At 44.4% G+C, this 18,373-nt stretch overlaps 1 protein-coding gene across 1 annotated transcript; it reads left to right on the forward strand.

The window, feature by feature from the left end:
• Positions 1-11,351: 11,351 nt before the first annotated feature.
• On the forward strand, positions 11,352-12,479 carry LOC308318877 (actin, cytoplasmic 1-like; the record flags this gene model as incomplete). The annotated part of the gene is made up of 1 exon (XM_080768590.1): positions 11,352-12,479. One exon carries the CDS (start codon positions 11,352-11,354, stop codon positions 12,477-12,479), a length of 1,128 nt encoding a protein of 375 aa, XP_080624716.1.
• Between the last annotated feature and the right edge of the window lie 5,894 nt (positions 12,480-18,373).

An 18,373-nucleotide genomic window follows, 5' to 3' on the forward strand; every position in this document is an offset into this window, starting at 1 on the left:
TAACGAACAAAAGATCACTTCAAAATTACCAGGAGACTTTGCCTGAGAGATGGTGCAGTGGTCTAATCATCAGGGTTTCAGTACAGACATTCCATGTTCAATGCCTGTTCCTCCTACAGCTCAATGCTGCAATAATTTGAACTTTTCAAGGCTAGAATAAAAAATAAAAACACAAAAGCACCCGGAGACATCTGCTGAATGCCCAAAGGTGCCGTGGTGTAATGGCGTGGAGCGCTTGGCCCGTTGCCTCTGCTACAGTCAGTTGGCCGGTTCAAGTCCCATGTCATGACATCAAGGTGCTGGAGGACCATCGGGAGTTCCTCCTACAGCTCAATGCTGCAGTAATTTGAACTTTCAAGGCTAGAATAAAAAATAGAAACTCAAAAGCACCCGGAGACATCTGCTGAATGCCCAAAGGTGCCGTGGCGTAATGGTGTGGAGCGCTTGGCCCGATGCCTCTGCTACAGTCAGTTGGCCGGTTCAAGTCCCATGTCATGACATCAAGGTGCTGGAGGACCATCGGGAGTTCCTCCTACAGCTCAATGCTGCAGTAATTTGAACTTTTCAAGGCTAGAATAAAAAATAAAAACTCAAAAGCACCCGGAGACATCTGCTGAATGCCCAAAGGTGCCGTGCCGTAATGGTGTGGAGCGCTTGGCCCGTTGCATCTGCTACAGTCAGTTGGCCGGTTCAAGTCCCATGTCATGACATCAAGGTGCTGGAGGACCATCGGGAGACGGTGCTCTCTCCCCGTTTCCTGAGATGTAACGGTTGGGGCTTATGTCTGAAAGAACCCTGTCCAGCTAATCTTTTACCATGAAAATGTCCAATTTAACATACTCTTACCACCTCTCAGTGTGCCATTTTCCAACTGGCCTGGAAGCCAGACATAAAAGAGGGACTTTCCAACCAAGTTTTGGGCCACCTCAATTTCCCAAATTTGCAATTTCCGCAATTTGCAATTTCCGCAATTTCCGCAATTTGCAATTTCCTCAATTTCCGCAATTTCCAATTTCCCAAATTAGCAATTTCCGCAATTTTCAATTTCCGCAATTTTCAATTTCTGCAATTCCTCAATTTCCGCAATTTCCAATTTTCCAAATTTGCAATTTCCGCAATTTCACATTTCCGCAATTTGCAGTTTTTCATTGTCAAATTCATATAGTCACAGACTATTCTGTCAGATGATGGGCCAAAATGCATTGCTATTTCTTTTTAAAAGTTTGACCTAATTCTTATCTGTAAAACTTTAGGTGGACAGGGTTCTTTCAAACATAACGCCCAAATGCTACTTTTCAGGAAACAGGGGGAGAGAGCACCGTCTCCCGATGGTCCTCCAGCACCTTGATGTCATGACATGGGACTTGAACCGGCCAACTGACTGTAGCAGAGGCAACGGGCCAAGCACTCCACACCATTACGCCACGGCACCTTTGGGCATTCAGCAGATGTCTCCGGGTGCTTTTGAGTTTTTATTTTTTATTCTAGCCTTGAAAAGTTCAAATTACTGCAGCATTGAGCTGTAGGAGGAACTCCCGATGGTCCTCCAGCACCTTGATGTCATGACATGGGACTTGAACCGGCCAACTGACTGTAGCAGAGCCAACGGGCCAAGCGCTCCACACCATTACGCCACGGCACCTTTGGGCATTCAGCAGATGTCTCCGGGTGCTTTTGAGTTTTTATTTTTTATTCTAGCCTTGAAAAGTTCAAATTACTGCAGCATTGAGCTGCAGGAGGAACTCCCGATGGTCCTCCAGCACCTTGATGTCATGACATGGGACTTGAACCGGCCAACTGACTGTAGCAGAGGCATCGGGCCAAGCGCTCCACAACATTACGCCACGGCACCTTTGGGCATTCAGCAGATGTCTCCGGGTGCTTTTGAGTTTCTATTTTTTATTCTAGCCTTGAAAAGTTCAAATTACTGCAGCATTGAGCTGTAGGAGGAACAGGCCTTGAACATGGAATGTCTGTACTGAATCCCTGATGATTAGACCACTGCACCATCAGTCAGACACACTCAGGCAAAGTCTCCTGGTAATTTTGAAGTGATCTTTTGTTCGTTAGCCTTCAGTTAGTAAAGTTTAAATAACACAGCATCATATTAATCAGATCTTTCTTAGCGCTGTTGAGGTCTTCTTTTGTATGATAGTGTAACAGCCGGGAATCGAACCCTGGTCTCCCACGTGGAAAGCCAACATCTTAACCACAACGACAATTAGAGTTATCCTCGTTTCTCATCATTTTGCACCATGGGCTATAGCCCATATCGTACGGCATACTATAGCACGCCGTTTTTCATCATTTTTGAGGATTTGAAAATAATGAAAATATGAAAAAAAACGATGGGTTATAGCCCATGTTTTTTGAAATTTTGGAAAAAAAAGTTATCCTCGTTTCTCATCATTTTGGACCATGGGATATAGCCCATATCGTATGGCATACTATAGCATGCCGTTTTTCATCATTTTTGAGGATTTGAAAAAAATGAAAAAATGAAAAAAAAACGATGGGTTATAGCCCATGTTTTTTGAAATTTTGAAAAAAAAAGGTTATCCTCGTTTCTCATCATTTTGGACCATGGGATATAGCCCATATCGTATGGCATACTATAGCACGCCGTTTTTCATCATTTTTGAGGATTTGAAAATAATGAAAAAATAAAAAAAACGATGGGTTATAGCCCATGTTTTTTGAAATTTTGAAAAAAAAAGTTATCCTCGTTTCTCATCATTTTGGACCATGGGCTATAGCCCATATCGTACGGCATACTATAGCGCGCCGTTTTTCATCATTTTTGAGGATTTGAAAAAAATGACGAAATGACAAAAACGATGGGTTATAGCCCATGTTTTTTTAAATTTTGAAAAAAGAAGTTATCCTCGTTTCTCATCATTTTGGACCATGGGCTATAGCCCATATCGTACGGCATACTATAGCGCGCCGTTTTTCATCATTTTTGAGGATTTGAAAAAAATGACGAAATGACAAAAACGATGGGTTATAGCCCATGTTTTTTTTAATTTTGAAAAAAAAAGTTATCCTCGTTTCTCATCATTTTGGACCATGGGCTATAGCCCATATCGTACGGCATACTATAGCGCGCCGTTTTTCATCATTTTTGAGGATTTGAAAAAAATGACGAAATGACAAAAACGATGGGTTATAGCCCATGTTTTTTGAAATTTTGAAAAAAAAAGTTATCCTCGTTTCTCATCATTTTGGACCATGGGCTATAGCCCATATCGTACGGCATACTATAGCGCGCCGTTTTTCATCATTTTTGAGGATTTGAAAAAAATGACGAAATGACAAAAACGATGGGTTATAGCCCATGTTTTTTGAAATTTTGAAAAAAAAAGTTATCCTCGTTTCTCATCATTTTGGACCATGGGCTATAGCCCATATCGTACGGCATACTATAGCGCGCCGTTTTTCATCATTTTTGAGGATTTGAAAAAAATGACGAAATGACAAAAACGATGGGTTATAGCCCATGTTTTTTGAAATTTTGAAAAAAAAAGTTATCCTCGTTTCTCATCATTTTGGACCATGGGCTATAGCCCATATCGTACGGCATACTATAGCGCGCCGTTTTTCATCATTTTTGAGGATTTGAAAAAAATGACGAAATGACAAAAACGATGGGTTATAGCCCATGTTTTTTGAAATTTTGAAAAAAAAAGTTATCCTCGTTTCTCATCATTTTGGACCATGGGCTATAGCCCATATCGTACGGCATACTATAGCGCGCCGTTTTTCATCATTTTTGAGGATTTGAAAAAAATGACGAAATGACAAAAACGATGGGTTATAGCCCATGTTTTTTGAAATTTTGAAAAAAAAAGTTATCCTCGTTTCTCATCATTTTGGACCATGGGCTATAGCCCATATCGTACGGCATACTATAGCGCGCCGTTTTTCATAATTTTTGAGGATTTGAAAAAAATGAAAAAAACGATGGGTTATAGCCCATGTTTTTTGAAATTTTGAAAAAAAAAGTTATCCTCGTTTCTCATCATTTTGGACCATGGGATATAGCCCTTATCGTATGGCATACTATAGCATGCCGTTTTTCATCATTTTTGAGGATTTGAAAAAAATGAAAAAAAACGATGGGTTATAGCCCATGTTTTTTGAAATTTTGAAAAAAAAAACGTATCCTCGTTTCTCATCATTTTGGACCATGGGCTATAGCCCATATCGTTCTAGTCAGGGTTCTAGTCTCCTGAAGAACATTTTCACTGTCCATCTAAATTCTAAAAGGCTGGTTAAATGAGACATGGGCTATAACCCATCGTTTTTTTCATATTTTCATTATTTTCAAATCCTCAAAAACGATGAAAAGCGGCGTGCTATAGTATGCCGTACGATATGGGCTATAGCCCATGGTCCAAAATGATGAGAAATGAGGATAACTCAAATTTCGTAGTGGTTAAGATGTTGGCTTTCCACGTGGGAGACCAGGGTTCGATTCCCGGCTGTTACACTATCATACAAAAGAAGACCTCAACAGCGCTAAGAAAGATCTGATTAATATGATGTTGTGTTATTTAAACTTTACTGAAGGCTAACGAACAAAAGATCACTTCAAAATTACCAGGAGACTTTGCCTGAGAGATGGTGCAGTGGTCTAATCATCAGGGTTTCAGTACAGACATTCCATGTTCAATGCCTGTTCCTCCTACAGCTCAATGCTGCAGTAATTTGAACATTTCAAGGCTAGAATAAAAAATAAAAACTCAAAAGCACCCGGAGACATCTGCTGAATGCCCAAAGGTGCCGTGGCGTAATGGTGTGGAGCGCTTGGCCCGTTGCCTCTGCTACAGTCAGTTGGCCGGTTCAAGTCCCATGTCATGACATCAAGGTGCTGGAGGACCATCGGGAGTTCCTCCTACAGCTCAATGCTGCAGTAATTTGAACTTTTCAAGGCTAGAATAAAAAATAAAAACTCAAAAGCACCCGGAGACATCTGCTGAATGCCCAAAGGTGCCGTGGCGTAATGGTGTGGAGCGCTTGGCCCGATGCCTCTGCTACAGTCAGTTGGCAGGTTAAAGTCCCATGTCATGACATCAAGGTGCTGGAAGACCATCGGGAGTTCCTCCTACAGCTCAATGCTGCAGTAATTTGAACTTTTCAAGGCTAGAATAAAAAATAAAAACTCAAAAGCACCCGGAGACATCTGCTGAATGCCCAAAGTTGCCGTAATGGTGTGGAGCGCTTGGCCCGTTGCATCTGCTACAGTCAGTTGGCCGGTTCAAGTCCCATGTCATGACATCAAGGTGCTGGAGGACCATCGGGAGACGGTGCTCTCTCCCCGTTTCCTGAGATGTAACGGTTGGGGCTTATGTCTGAAAGAACCCTGTCCAGCTAATCTTTTACCATGAAAATGTCCAATTTAACATACTCTTACCACCTCTCAGTGTGCCATTTTCCAACTGGCCTGGAAGCCAGACATAAAAGAGGGACTTTCCAACCAAGTTTTGGGCCACCTCAATTTCCCAAATTTGCAATTTCCGCAATTTGCAATTTCCAATTTCCGCAATTTGCAATTTCCTCAATTTCCGCAATTTCCAATTTCCCAAATTAGCAATTTCCGCAATTTCCGCAATTTTCAATTTCCGCAATTTTCAATTTCCGCAATTTGCAATTCCTCAATTTCCGCAATTTCCAATTTTCCAAATTTGCAATTTCCGCAATTTCCGCAATTTTACATTTCCGCAATTTGCAGTTTTTCATTGTCAAATTCATATAGTCACAGACTATTCTGTCAGATGATGGGCCAAAATGCATTGCTATTTCTTTTTAAAAGTTTGACCTAATTCTTATCTGTAAAACTTTAGGTGGACAGGGTTCTTTCAAACATAACGCCCAAATGCTACTTTTCAGGAAACAGGGGGAGAGAGCACCGTCTCCCGATGGTCCTCCAGCACCTTGATGTCATGACATGGGACTTGAACCGGCCAACTGACTGTAGCAGAGGCAACGGGCCAAGCACTCCACACCATTACGCCACGGCACCTTTGGGCATTCAGCAGATGTCTCCGGGTGCTTTTGAGTTTTTATTTTTTATTCTAGCCTTGAAAAGTTCAAATTACTGCAGCATTGAGCTGTAGGAGGAACTCCCGATGGTCCTCCAGCACCTTGATGTCATGACATGGGACTTGAACCGGCCAACTGACTGTAGCAGAGCCAACGGGCCAAGCGCTCCACACCATTACGCCACGGCACCTTTGGGCATTCAGCAGATGTCTCCGGGTGCTTTTGAGTTTTTATTTTTTATTCTAGCCTTGAATAGTTCAAATTACTGCAGCATTGAGCTGCAGGAGGAACTCCCGATGGTCCTCCAGCACCTTGATGTCATGACATGGGACTTGAACCGGCCAACTGACTGTAGCAGAGGCATCGGGCCAAGCGCTCCACACCATTACGCCACGGCACCTTTGGGCATTCAGCAGATGTCTCCGGGTGCTTTTGAGTTTCTATTTTTTATTCTAGCCTTGAAAAGTTCAAATTACTGCAGCATTGAGCTGTAGGAGGAACAGGCCTTGAACATGGAATGTCTGTACTGAATCCCTGATGATTAGACCACTGCACCATCAGTCAGACACACTCAGGCAAAGTCTCCTGGTAATTTTGAAGTGATCTTTTGTTCGTTAGCCTTCAGTTAGTAAAGTTTAAATAACACAGCATCATATCAATCAGATCTTTCTTAGCGCTGTTGAGGTCTTATTTTGTATGATAGTGTAACAGCCGGGAATCGAACCCTGGTCTCCCACGTGGAAAGACAACATCTTAACCACTACGACAATTACAGTTATCCTCGTTTCTCATCATTTTGGACCATGGGCTATAGCCCATATCGTACGGCATACTATAGCACGCCGTTTTTCATCATTTTTGAGGATTTGAAAATAATAAAGATATGAAAAAAAACGATGGGTTATAGCCCATGTTTTTTTAAATTTTGGAAAAAAAAGTTATCCTCGTTTCTCATCATTTTGGACCATGGGATATAGCCCATATCGTATGGCATACTATAGCATGCCGTTTTTCATCATTTTTGAGGATTTGAAAAAAATGAAAAAATGAAAAAAAAACGATGGGTTATAGCCCATGTTTTTTGAAATTTTGGAAAAAAAAGTTATCCTCGTTTCTCATCATTTTGGACCATGGGATATAGCCCATATCGTATGGCATACTATAGCACGCCGTTTTTCATCATTTTTGAGGATTTGAAAATAATGAAAAAATAAAAAAAACGATGGGTTATAGCCCATGTTTTTTGAAATTTTGAAAAAAAAAGTTATCCTCGTTTCTCATCATTTTGGACCATGGGCTATAGCCCATATCGTACGGCATACTATAGCGCGCCGTTTTTCATCATTTTTGAGGATTTGAAAAAAATGACGAAATGACAAAAACGATGGGTTATAGCCCATGTTTTTTGAAATTTTGAAAAAAAAAGTTATCCTCGTTTCTCATCATTTTGGACCATGGGCTATAGCCCATATCGTACGGCATACTATAGCGCGCCGTTTTTCATCATTTTTGAGGATTTGAAAAAAATGACGAAATGACAAAAACGATGGGTTATAGCCCATGTTTTTTGAAATTTTGAAAAAAAAAGTTATCCTCGTTTCTCATCATTTTGGACCATGGGCTATAGCCCATATCGTACGGCATACTATAGCGCACGGTTTTTCATCATTTTTGATGATTTGACAAAAATGAAAAAATGAAAAAAAAAACGATGGGTTATATACAGCCCATGTTTTTTGAAACATTAGCAAATTGCGGAGTGTTGCGGAGGATGAGAAACATTAGCATTTATCCTCGTTTTTCATCATTTTGGACCATGGTCATATAGCCAACACAATGAGCAGAAAATAGAAATGAACCATGTAAATACAACAAATTAAGCAGAGCACTGCAGGGAGTCGAACCCCGTTCCGGTAAACCAGAAGTACCACAACCAGTGCCTTGGTTTTTGTTTTGTTTTACGAGGTCTATTCGTCGAAATGTAAATTTTGCATTTCAACAGTAAAGTCATTTCACAATTTGACATTGTAGGCAATAATTAATAACGGTATGGCACCAGGCCAAAGCCATGGGGAGAGAGTATGTTTTGCACTTTGAGTGTGTGTGTGTGTGTGTGTGTGTGTGTGTGTGTGTGTGTGTGTGTGTGTGTGTGTCCGTCAGTTTGTTAACAGCTAATCTCCAGCACCATTAACCCGGTCGATGCCAAATTTTGCACACACACTCCCTGGATGCCAACGATGAAACAACATACTATAGTATGCCCTCCGTGACCATGGACTATAGCCTTTCGCTTTTCTGCGATTTCACCTTTTTTCAAATCCTAAACAATGATGAAGAATCGCGCACTATAGCATGCCACTTAATGACCTTGACCAATATCAATGACCTTGACCAGTATAAATGACCTTGACCAGTATGCGGTCCGTGACCATGGACCATGGACTTTCGCTTTTCCTTGATTTTCACCTTTAAAAAAAAAATCCTCAACAATGATGAAGAGTCGCGCACTATAGCGCGCCGCTCAATGACCTGAGACCATGGACCAATGAACCATGTAAATACAACACATTGAGCAGGGCACTGCAGGGAGTTGAACCCCGTTCCGGTAAACCAGAAGTACGACACCAGTGCCTTCGTTTTTGTGTTGTTGTTCATTTACAGGTCCAGGTGTGTAGGTGCATGTGTGTGTGCACGCTTCAATGACCACTGTTGGACCCCATGGGGATCAGGGACCTCTGGGAGCCACCCATAATTCACAACGGTCACAGCGAACTCTGTTGCATCACAACTGGTGTCTTAACCAACACCGCCGCCGACCCACAGGAGAATACCATCGCACAGTGGTATCAGACCAACCACAATCAGCCAGCCCTCAAACCAAACCCTTCGACCTAGAAGAACTCGAAACTGCAATGGGAAAGTTGAAACCCGGAAAAGCAGCAGGGATTGATGACATACTGGCAGAAATTATACAGCACCTGGAACCTAACGCAAAGACCTGGCTCGTGGGGATGCTGAATACATGCATGGCACAGAAAACCATCCCTTCTGTCTGGAGAAAGGCCAAAGGACCCATTTGCCTCCTCTGCATCACTTACAAGAGAGGCTGCTACTCCAACGCCTCATGCCACTCATAGACACCAAGCTGACTAAAGACCAAGCTGGTTTCCGTCCCGGCCGCTCCTGTGCTGGACAGAGCTCAACCTCACCCAACACATTGAGGATGGGTTTGAGGGAAAACAAATAACTGGAGCAGCAACTGGAGGGCGAAGCAAGCACGCAGGCAGCTTGTGCCTGCCTGCGTGCCTGCCTGCCTTCCTGCCTGCCCTCCTCATGTGGAAGCTGCGTAGTTGAGTTTGTGTGTGTCTTTCTTTTTCTGTCTTTCTTTCTTAGGACGAAGATCAAGGTAGACGCCGTTGGAAGGCTCAACACAAGCCGATGCCCCTAGAGATCCATCCCAAAGCTTCCCTCAGGGAGCCCAGCAAGCCAGCTAGCCAGCAAGCCCTCCCAGTCAGCCAACACAGCCAGCCAGCCAGTGTAGAAAGTCAGGCTGCCAACGTTCACACATCAGCCCTTGCAGTCAACCATTGTAGCCATACCAGCCTTGCTGGTATGGCACACACAAACCCAACTATGCAGCTTCCACCTGAGGAACCGAGACGCGAAAAAAGAACTGAGCGTCACTTGGGATGGTCACAAACTCTCCAACCATACCCACCCCATGTATCTTGGAGTTACATACTGGACAGGATTATGTCCATATAATACTATAATAGATTTTTCAAAAATAGCAGATCTACAAGCTCGTATCTGCTATTTTTCAATAGATAAAGTATATAACATAATCCTTTAGACACCAAAAGGGGTTCCCATCCTAAATGTATTAATCCCGGTGCGTTTTCCTGCTGGGCAGTGATGTCATGCACATCTTTATTCCCGGACACGTTTTTCTTTGGCCACTGGACTCTGACGTCATGTGTGTCAATACATCATCATCATCATCCTCAAGTATCTCGCTATACTGTTGTACATCTTTTATACCTGAGCCCGTTTGCCTGCTGAGCTGTGACATCATGGGGGTCAAGGTCAACCAATAGGAAGACAGAGGCAGGGGGGCTGTGACCAGAGCCATTGAGTATAGACAGAGTTGCGACATTGAGGGGGCAGAAAACAGCCCGGTCACGTGGTTCATGTACTCGCGCGAGCCCATATAGACTCCAATGCATTCCGTAAACTTCCAGGTGTCCCTATTCGTGTCTATGTAGAAGAGCTGCCATTGAACTGGCCCCATGAAGTGAACGGCGTTGTTGTTACTCCGTCTATAGTCTATGGCTCTGGCTATGACGTCATGTGGGTCAACCAATAGGCAGACAGAGGGAGTGTGTGTGTGTGGGGGGGGGGGGGACGACGCCATGTGGGTAAATACATCATCATCTCGTAGAGAGCTACTCGAGCCCACACTACTTGTTCAGGAAAAGTATTATACTTTGTTTTGATTTTGTTACACCTCAGCTGGCCAGCGTTTCTTCCAGACATAACGCCCATGTTTACCTCTCAGGGAACGGCGTCCCTCCCAATTTACCCCATCAGGCAATGGAGACCATGAACACATGAACTAGTGGTGATCCCGGATGGCAACAGCACAGGGAGGAGTTTGACATCTTGGCTGGGGTACTGCACGGGCACACCCTCTTCGTCATAGTCCTGGACTATGTGCAAAAGGAAGGCCATCAGTGCACGAGAGCATGATCTTGACCTGACCATAACACCAAGGAGGTAAAGGCGACACCCCAAATACAAGGACGACATCAGCCTGCTCTCCTGCAACCACAAGCTCAGGAGCTCCTGATCAGAGTGGGCCGAGTGGTGGGCCGCACCGGGACCCGGGGCTCGTTCCTGTGGGGTCTGGAAGTTCCTCCCGGAGACCCCCCACACGGAGTTGCACCACTCACTTAACACGGGTGTGATTTTACTTATTTAAACGTATAATATGAGAAGGATTGGGCTATTAGCCAGCCATGCATATATTTACGTGATCAGATATCATGTATGTGTTTATTTCAGTTTGTATTGTCTAGCTTCAGCTTTAACTTCAATAGTGATCTTCTGAACTTGTACGATGCACTTGCCAAGCTTGGACAATCACATGACGTCATGGTGAGGACACAGTGGTGTGCATTTATACTGATTCTCACTTAAGCATTGAACCATTTGTCTAGATTACTCCAAACTGGCAAATTGTAAAAGATCTGTCTATCTGAAACAAGTTCCTGAAACAGGTTCATTTAGCAAAACAGTAGGCTACCATGGAAGATGAAGTCCTCGCACTCGTCGTTGACAATGGCTCAGGAATGTGCAAAGCGGGTTTTGCTGGGGACGACACGCCTCGCGCTGTCTTCCCCTCTATCGTCGGTCGTGCCAGGCACCAAGGAGTGATGGTGGGTATGGCCCAGAAAGATTCTTACGTAGGAGACGAAGCCCAGAGCAAAAGAGGTATCCTTACCCTGAAGTACCCCATAGAGCATGGAATTGTCACGAACTGGGACGACATGGAAAAAATATGGCATCACACATTTTACAATGAGTTGAGAATCACCCCCGAGGACTACAGCATCCTGCTCACGGAGGCGCCCCTGAACCCCAAAGCCAACAGAGAGAAGATGACACAGATCATGTTCGAGACCTTCAACACTCTCGCGATGTACGTGGCCATCCAGGCAGTGCTGTCCCTGTACGCCTCCGGTCGTAACACCGGTATCGTCATGGACTCCGGGGACGGCGTGACCCACACCGTGCCCATCTACGAGGGCCACGCCCTTCCACACGCCATCCTGCGTCTGGACCTGGCCGGACGCGACCTCACGGGCTACCTCATGAAGATCCTGACCGAGCGCGGTTACTCCTTCACCACCACGGCCGAGAGGGAGATCGTGCGTGACATCAAGGAGAGTCTGTGTTACGTTGCCTTGGACTATGAGCAGGAGATGGGCACTGCTGCCTCCTCGTCCTCCATAGAGAAGAGCTATGAGCTGCCCGATGGAGTGGTCATCACCATTGGCAATGAAAGATTCCGCTGTCCAGAGGCCCTCTTCCAGCCTAACTTCCTTGGTTTGGAGTCTGCCGGTATCCACGAGACCACCTACAACAGCATCATGAAGTGTGACATCGACATCCGAAAGGACCTGTACGCCAACACCGTGCTGTCCGGAGGTACTACCATGTACCAAGGAATTGCCGACAGGATGCAGAAGGAGATCACAGCCCTGGCGCCATCCACCATGAAGATCAAGATCATTGCCCCGCCAGAGCGTAAATTCTCTGTCTGGATTGGAGGTTCCATCCTGGCCTCCCTGTCCACCTTCCAGCAGATGTGGATCAGCAAGTTGGAATATGATGAGTCCGGACCTTCCATTGTCCACCGCAAATGCTTCTAAACAAACTGTTCCTCGTTTCTTCCCTGGAACAGATGCAGAAACGACAAGTTCCTCAAGCTCCACTCCAGGCTTCCGTGCTGAGCGAGGACTTTCTGAATGGCCAGAAACCATAAACAGTAGAGCATGGCAGTAGACAGACCAGAGTACCCAACGAACTAAGGGGACATGCATACTAAACTGAAACACAGACATCCTGTATGTCCTTTTTCAGGTTATTGCCGGTAAGCTGTATTCCTCTTCTTTTTTTTTACCCTCACGAAGAACATTTAATAATCAGGGATTTTCTTTTTCATGCAATGGCCAGTGAGCTTTCTTTATTCTATTATTATTTCCCCTTCTTTGGGCAAAAAGAAAAGAAGGTCCATATCACGAACATTATCAAAACATTATAAGCTTTTTTTCTTATTTACTGCCAGTGAGGTCTATAATTTTTTTAATTTTAATTTTATTTGTCATTGTTGTTGTTGTTGTGATATTTGTCGCTGTAGATTTGCACATACAGGACATTTGTTTTTTTGTGAAGCCCCGCCCATGGCCATTGTCAAAGAAGATATTTTGTTGAATGATAGCCTTTACTCTGGTTACTGCCACTGAGCTCTATTTCTTTTTTCTTTTTTTGTTAACGACATTCGTCGCTAGTAATAATTAGCAATTTATTTAGGTATAGCGGCCAGTGAGGTCTCACCTTTTTATTTTAGTTTTTAGTTTTTTCGAAAGCCTTCAGATAATAGTTATTTTTTACTGCCAGTGTAAGACGGGGTGGGGGGGAATCTATCATGGAATAACAGTCCCCCCTGCAATCCCTTAATTATTTTTGTTCTGACTTGGAACTCATATCATCACTGTTGTTTACATCTGACAAGAGCATTAGGAGAACTGCATAGGATTATCAGTGAGTACACCATGATGCTGCCTTTACTGTTTATTAGTTCAACGAGGCTTTGTTAAAACTAACGAGGCAACACAGCGAGGCGAGCAGGTCCTTAAGCACTTCTGGGAAAGCTACAGATCAAGCTCTTTTAGTCCACCGTTTGTTCTGATGTCTGCAGGCAGAGACTGAAACAGGAGCAGGTCAATGAAAGCGACGTGCAGTGCTGGTCTGAACAATCGGATTCTATCACGTTGGACCGGTCTACAGGATATTTTTCCGATATTTCAGCACTGCCTCTTGGAATAACGTCCACGAGTTATTTATCCCAACCAGGAACTGTGGATTGACGGCGATGTTTGCGCAACACAAATGCACAAGCACTCCAAGGAATGACCGGAGACCTATACAGCCCTCACCTCAATTGTTGCCAAGTGCTTTGGAAGGTTTGCTGCCTTCCCACACTGGACCCATGTGGCACTTTGACAGCCAGAACCACCCGACGATGCAATTGCCATAGCTCTTCATGTCTCACCTGGAGGGGAGCAACATGCGTATACCAATTGTGAATCGCAGCTCGGCATGAAACACAATAGGTTTGTGCTGAGATCAATGCCTCTGGGGACATCACATCAGATTCACTGACATGTACATGCTGTGTGGCTACACAGCTCCAACGTTGGCATCAAGTGTTGACAATCCATCCATCCATCTTCAACCGCTTATCCGGAATCGGGTTGCAGGGGTAACTATTCCAACAGAGATTTCCAGTGTTCCTTCTCCTGTGCAAGATTATCCACTTCCCCCTTGGGATCCCCAGGCATTCGCAGGCCAGTGTGGAGATGTAATCATTCCATCTGGTCTTTGGTCTGCTAAACCCAGTGGGACGTATTTTGTATTGTATTGTATACTTTATTAGTCTCCCGAGGTGCATGGAGGACCCTCCTATGGAGACGCTCGGTAGGCAGCCATACTAGATGTCACAAGAACAACCGCACACAAAGGACACAAAGGAGCTGATCGTCGACTACGGGAGGTAAGGGAGCCCCCGTCGATCACAACGCAGTGTAGCAGGTCACTTACTTCACGTTCCTCAACATACACATTGCTATAGGCCACAAACCTCTTGGATGTGTAGAGGCCACACACCATAAGCATTATAGACGTGGTGGAAAAAGGCACGATATACCGAATGCTGAAAACATTCAGCCCATTCTGAACGGGAACCCATTTTGGTGTTCGCATCATGTCATGCTTTAGCTATTGAAAAAAAGCAGATCTACAAGCTCATAGCGCGCCACCGAGTGGCGCGCTACGAGCTTGTAGGTCTGCTATTTTTGAAAAATCTAAGAATGACTGACATTTTTAGAATCTGATCTCAGGTCAGAATGGGTTAATCAGACCAGTGTGTGTCCAGTGGAAACCTCGTATGAATCTGATCTCAGGTCAGAATGGGTTAGGACGTTCAGCCCTGACGAGCGCCTGCTGACTGCATCGGCCCTCGTCTGCAGAGCCGCTACAGAGGGAGGTGCAGACCACGCAGTGCATCATCGGAGGTGAGCTATAGCCTCCCTCCAGGACACATGACAAGCGTGCAAATACATTCATGTACGTTTTTTTTTACAGGGCGGCCCTTAATTTGCCCCATCAGGACATTATAATTTTATTTCATGTTACTACCAGAAAGCCCTATTAATCTTTTTGTTTTCTTTTTTATATTGCCACCAATGAAGACAGTAATGCCTTCAAAAGACTGTCTATGAATGCAGTCGTGTGTGTGCAATAGCAAAAACATGCATTCTAAACAAAAAGATGGTGGATGTCCCCAAAGTAGTGCTTGGAGTGGATAAGCAAACACAAAGTGAAGTCTTGGACTGGAGACCATGTGTGTCCCAATAGTCTGATCACCTTGGGCCTTATCAAGGAGAACATTTCTCAATAATAATAATGTGACATTTATTTCATGTTACTGCCAGTGAGCTTTATTCATCTTTTTGTTATTCTTTTTTAAAATACTGCTTCCAATAAAGGCATTCTCTTTTCGGATGACTACCGCCAGCAAATACGCATACTCAACCAAAATGACCATGAGAAGCCCAGAGTGGAGACCATGAGTGAGGACTACTTCCTCAAAGACAAATGGAGTGGTTTCTCTTTGGTAGCAAACCGGACACTCTACCCCCCGCGTAATGGATAGCGCCGTTGCCTCTTTGGACAATGACATGTCGGAAGTTTATTTTTAAAAGAATATTCCACTTCCACTACCATGTGGATGGAAGAGCACCAAGGAGAAGAAAGATGCTGAACCAACGACCTGAAAAGAACGTATCTGGAATGTAAGATGGATGACATGGGGAACCAGAACTTATTATTGTTGAGGTGCACTGAAAGTGACCAAACACTGCTGAAATGCATACGGGAGATGCTACCATGCTGGCTGGAGCAGGAGACTGAGGGATCTTTGGAGAGAGCTCCAGCTCCATAGTAAGACTCACATGTGGCTTCCGCGTGTGGTTTGGGGTCGGGTTTGTAATGTCGGATTATTGGGACGTCGGACTATATAGCGATATATGCACCCAGCTCATTCAACCTGGCACTGCGGAAACTGCGCAAACCTGAAGAGAGCGGTCATTACAAACATAACGTGACGCACTGGAGAAGCAACAAGCTCTTTCACATTTCATCACCAAAAGAAGCAGAGGATTTCCATTCGTAGTAGTCGTGTTTGATTTGGAGCAGCGCTGAGAAGCACTTTAACCCGTTTCTTGGTTTTCCTTTGTTCTTGCCCAAGATCACTGCTTAACAGATATGAACCTATAACTCCTCTACACACCAAGCTGTTGATAAGAATCTGTGGCCTAATAACGTCGGCTACACACGGCCGGCCGTGATAGTGAGGCATCTGCATGAGCCGTTCACTCGATCTTCAAGCATATAGCCACGATGTCGAGTGCGGCGGAAAGTGCAGATGCGTGCATGTGCGTGTGAGAGAGAATGAGCAAGAGAAAGAATGAGATGCGGATGAACGTCGAAGTTGAAAATGAACAACACAGTACGTGTTCTCAGTTCCTTATCATCAGCATAGGAGACCATATAACAAAATACATACATAAATGGATGCGCCTGGGACGTATCCTCAGTGATGTATCCCAAGGTCATCGGGGTTTCGGGTCTCGCAACATCATACCCCTCACTCAGGTGACCCAGCCGGGAGTGATCAAGTCCCGACTTACGTCCCAGTAGCTACCCTCGATAAGTCCCATTAGGGAAAAACCAGGGCCACACAATCCATTCCTCCTGAACTACTCTGCCGGGACTGGGAGCTACCATTCTGGCACATGGAAGGACTAGGCTCTGTGGGTTGACATCTGTGCGGGCCCCTCCTACGTCTCACCAGGTCCACTCCTGCTCTCACCAGGTCAGGCCCTGTGCGTTGCACCAGACTCCCAGCACCAGGCACTTTATTCAGGAATGGTGGATTTTCAAGCCGCAACGGTTCCGCAGGCTCCACCTTGCCCTTGGTGGTGCCGCAGGCTCCGCTTGAGGTTTGCATGGCCCTCCTAGGCTGGGGCGCTAACCCATACTGCTCCCATAATCAAGAGTTAAAGAAGAAAAGGTTCCTACTATTTTGTCCCATACATTGCTGTATGCGAAACTTGTCCTATGCATTTGACGCAACTCTTTGAGTGGTGAGCACAGCCGTGCCATGCTCTGGAACCATTTTGTAGTTGATCTAACCCCTCCAATCCAATCCTTGATGCTGAGTGCCACGCAGGGAGGCATCGGGTCTTTGGTATGACCCCGGGGGACCCCCGGACAGGGTTCGAACCCCGACCTCTGCAGTTTGAGGGCGGACACTCAACCACAACTTGGTCACTGAGCTGGTTAAAGTTGGTTTGCATGAAAAAGCTCCATTTGTTTTTGTTGCTCTACGCCTCAGGCAGCCTTCTGGTTGTCTTCACACTGCAATCATCAGCCGACTATAACCAAGCCCCCCATTAGGTGGGGGAGTGCAATGCGTAAATGGGGCCATTTGTATGATGTTTGATGTGTAATACATAAAACTGCACCAGCCAGGTCCAAGAAGAAACTAATATACCCTGCTGATACTGACAGCTATAAACATGCACTGGGTTTAGAAGAAATTTATTTTTTTGTTTTAGATTATTGCCAACGGTGAGACAGGTTCTTTCCCTCATGAGAGCCAACTGGTATTTCCTATAATTTACTTTTTACATTATTTGTTATTTTTGAATTAATTTATTTTTGAGGGGCGTTAGCACCTCCTATATACAGCATTTGTCCCCACATACGTCTCATATTTGCCATTGACAATGACAGGAGAAATTAGGTCATATGTGCCTCAAATATGCTGTAAATTTGTGGCAACACAAACATTAAATGGTGACAATGAAGGGGAAGGTAGATGAGCAAATCGGCTAACCAATCACATAAATTCAGTTGTTTGTGAGATCATGTATGTCATGTATGAGGACGTATAATGATAAGAGCGCCCCTCACTTCACACGGGTGTGATTTTTTTTAACGTATGTGTGTTTTGTTTGCACTCTCTAAATACTCTGTATTCTCAATGTTTAATGTTTAATGTGCACACTGAATAACTAAAATATCTGGCAACCACACTGAATAACTAAAATCTATTTGCCCCTGGCAAAATTTTTTTATATACTTCTTCATGAATCAATCTGTCAACTTGTGTTATTATCTTTTAACAATGATGATACAATGTTTAAAAAAACTCATCTTTGCCAAAAAGGACCACCTTCTGTGTGGGACGATAGACTCAAGACAAGGTGCATTGCAGTGGATAACCAAGGGTGCTACGAACTTAGGACACTTGGTAATGCTGATATGGTGCATGACTGTGTGGCTGCCTAAGGACGAATCCAAGGATGCGGCCATATAGCTGCAGTGTACAATTAAGCACATTTACACTGCAGCACTGATTAGCTACACCTGCTTCATGGTAGCGTAAGGATGGTATAATTCACTCTGCAGAGTCCCA

This window comes from Protomyctophum bolini, assembly GCF_963924005.1.
Source record: "Protomyctophum bolini genome assembly, chromosome: 7".
Taxonomy (NCBI): Eukaryota; Metazoa; Chordata; class Actinopteri; order Myctophiformes; family Myctophidae; genus Protomyctophum; species Protomyctophum bolini.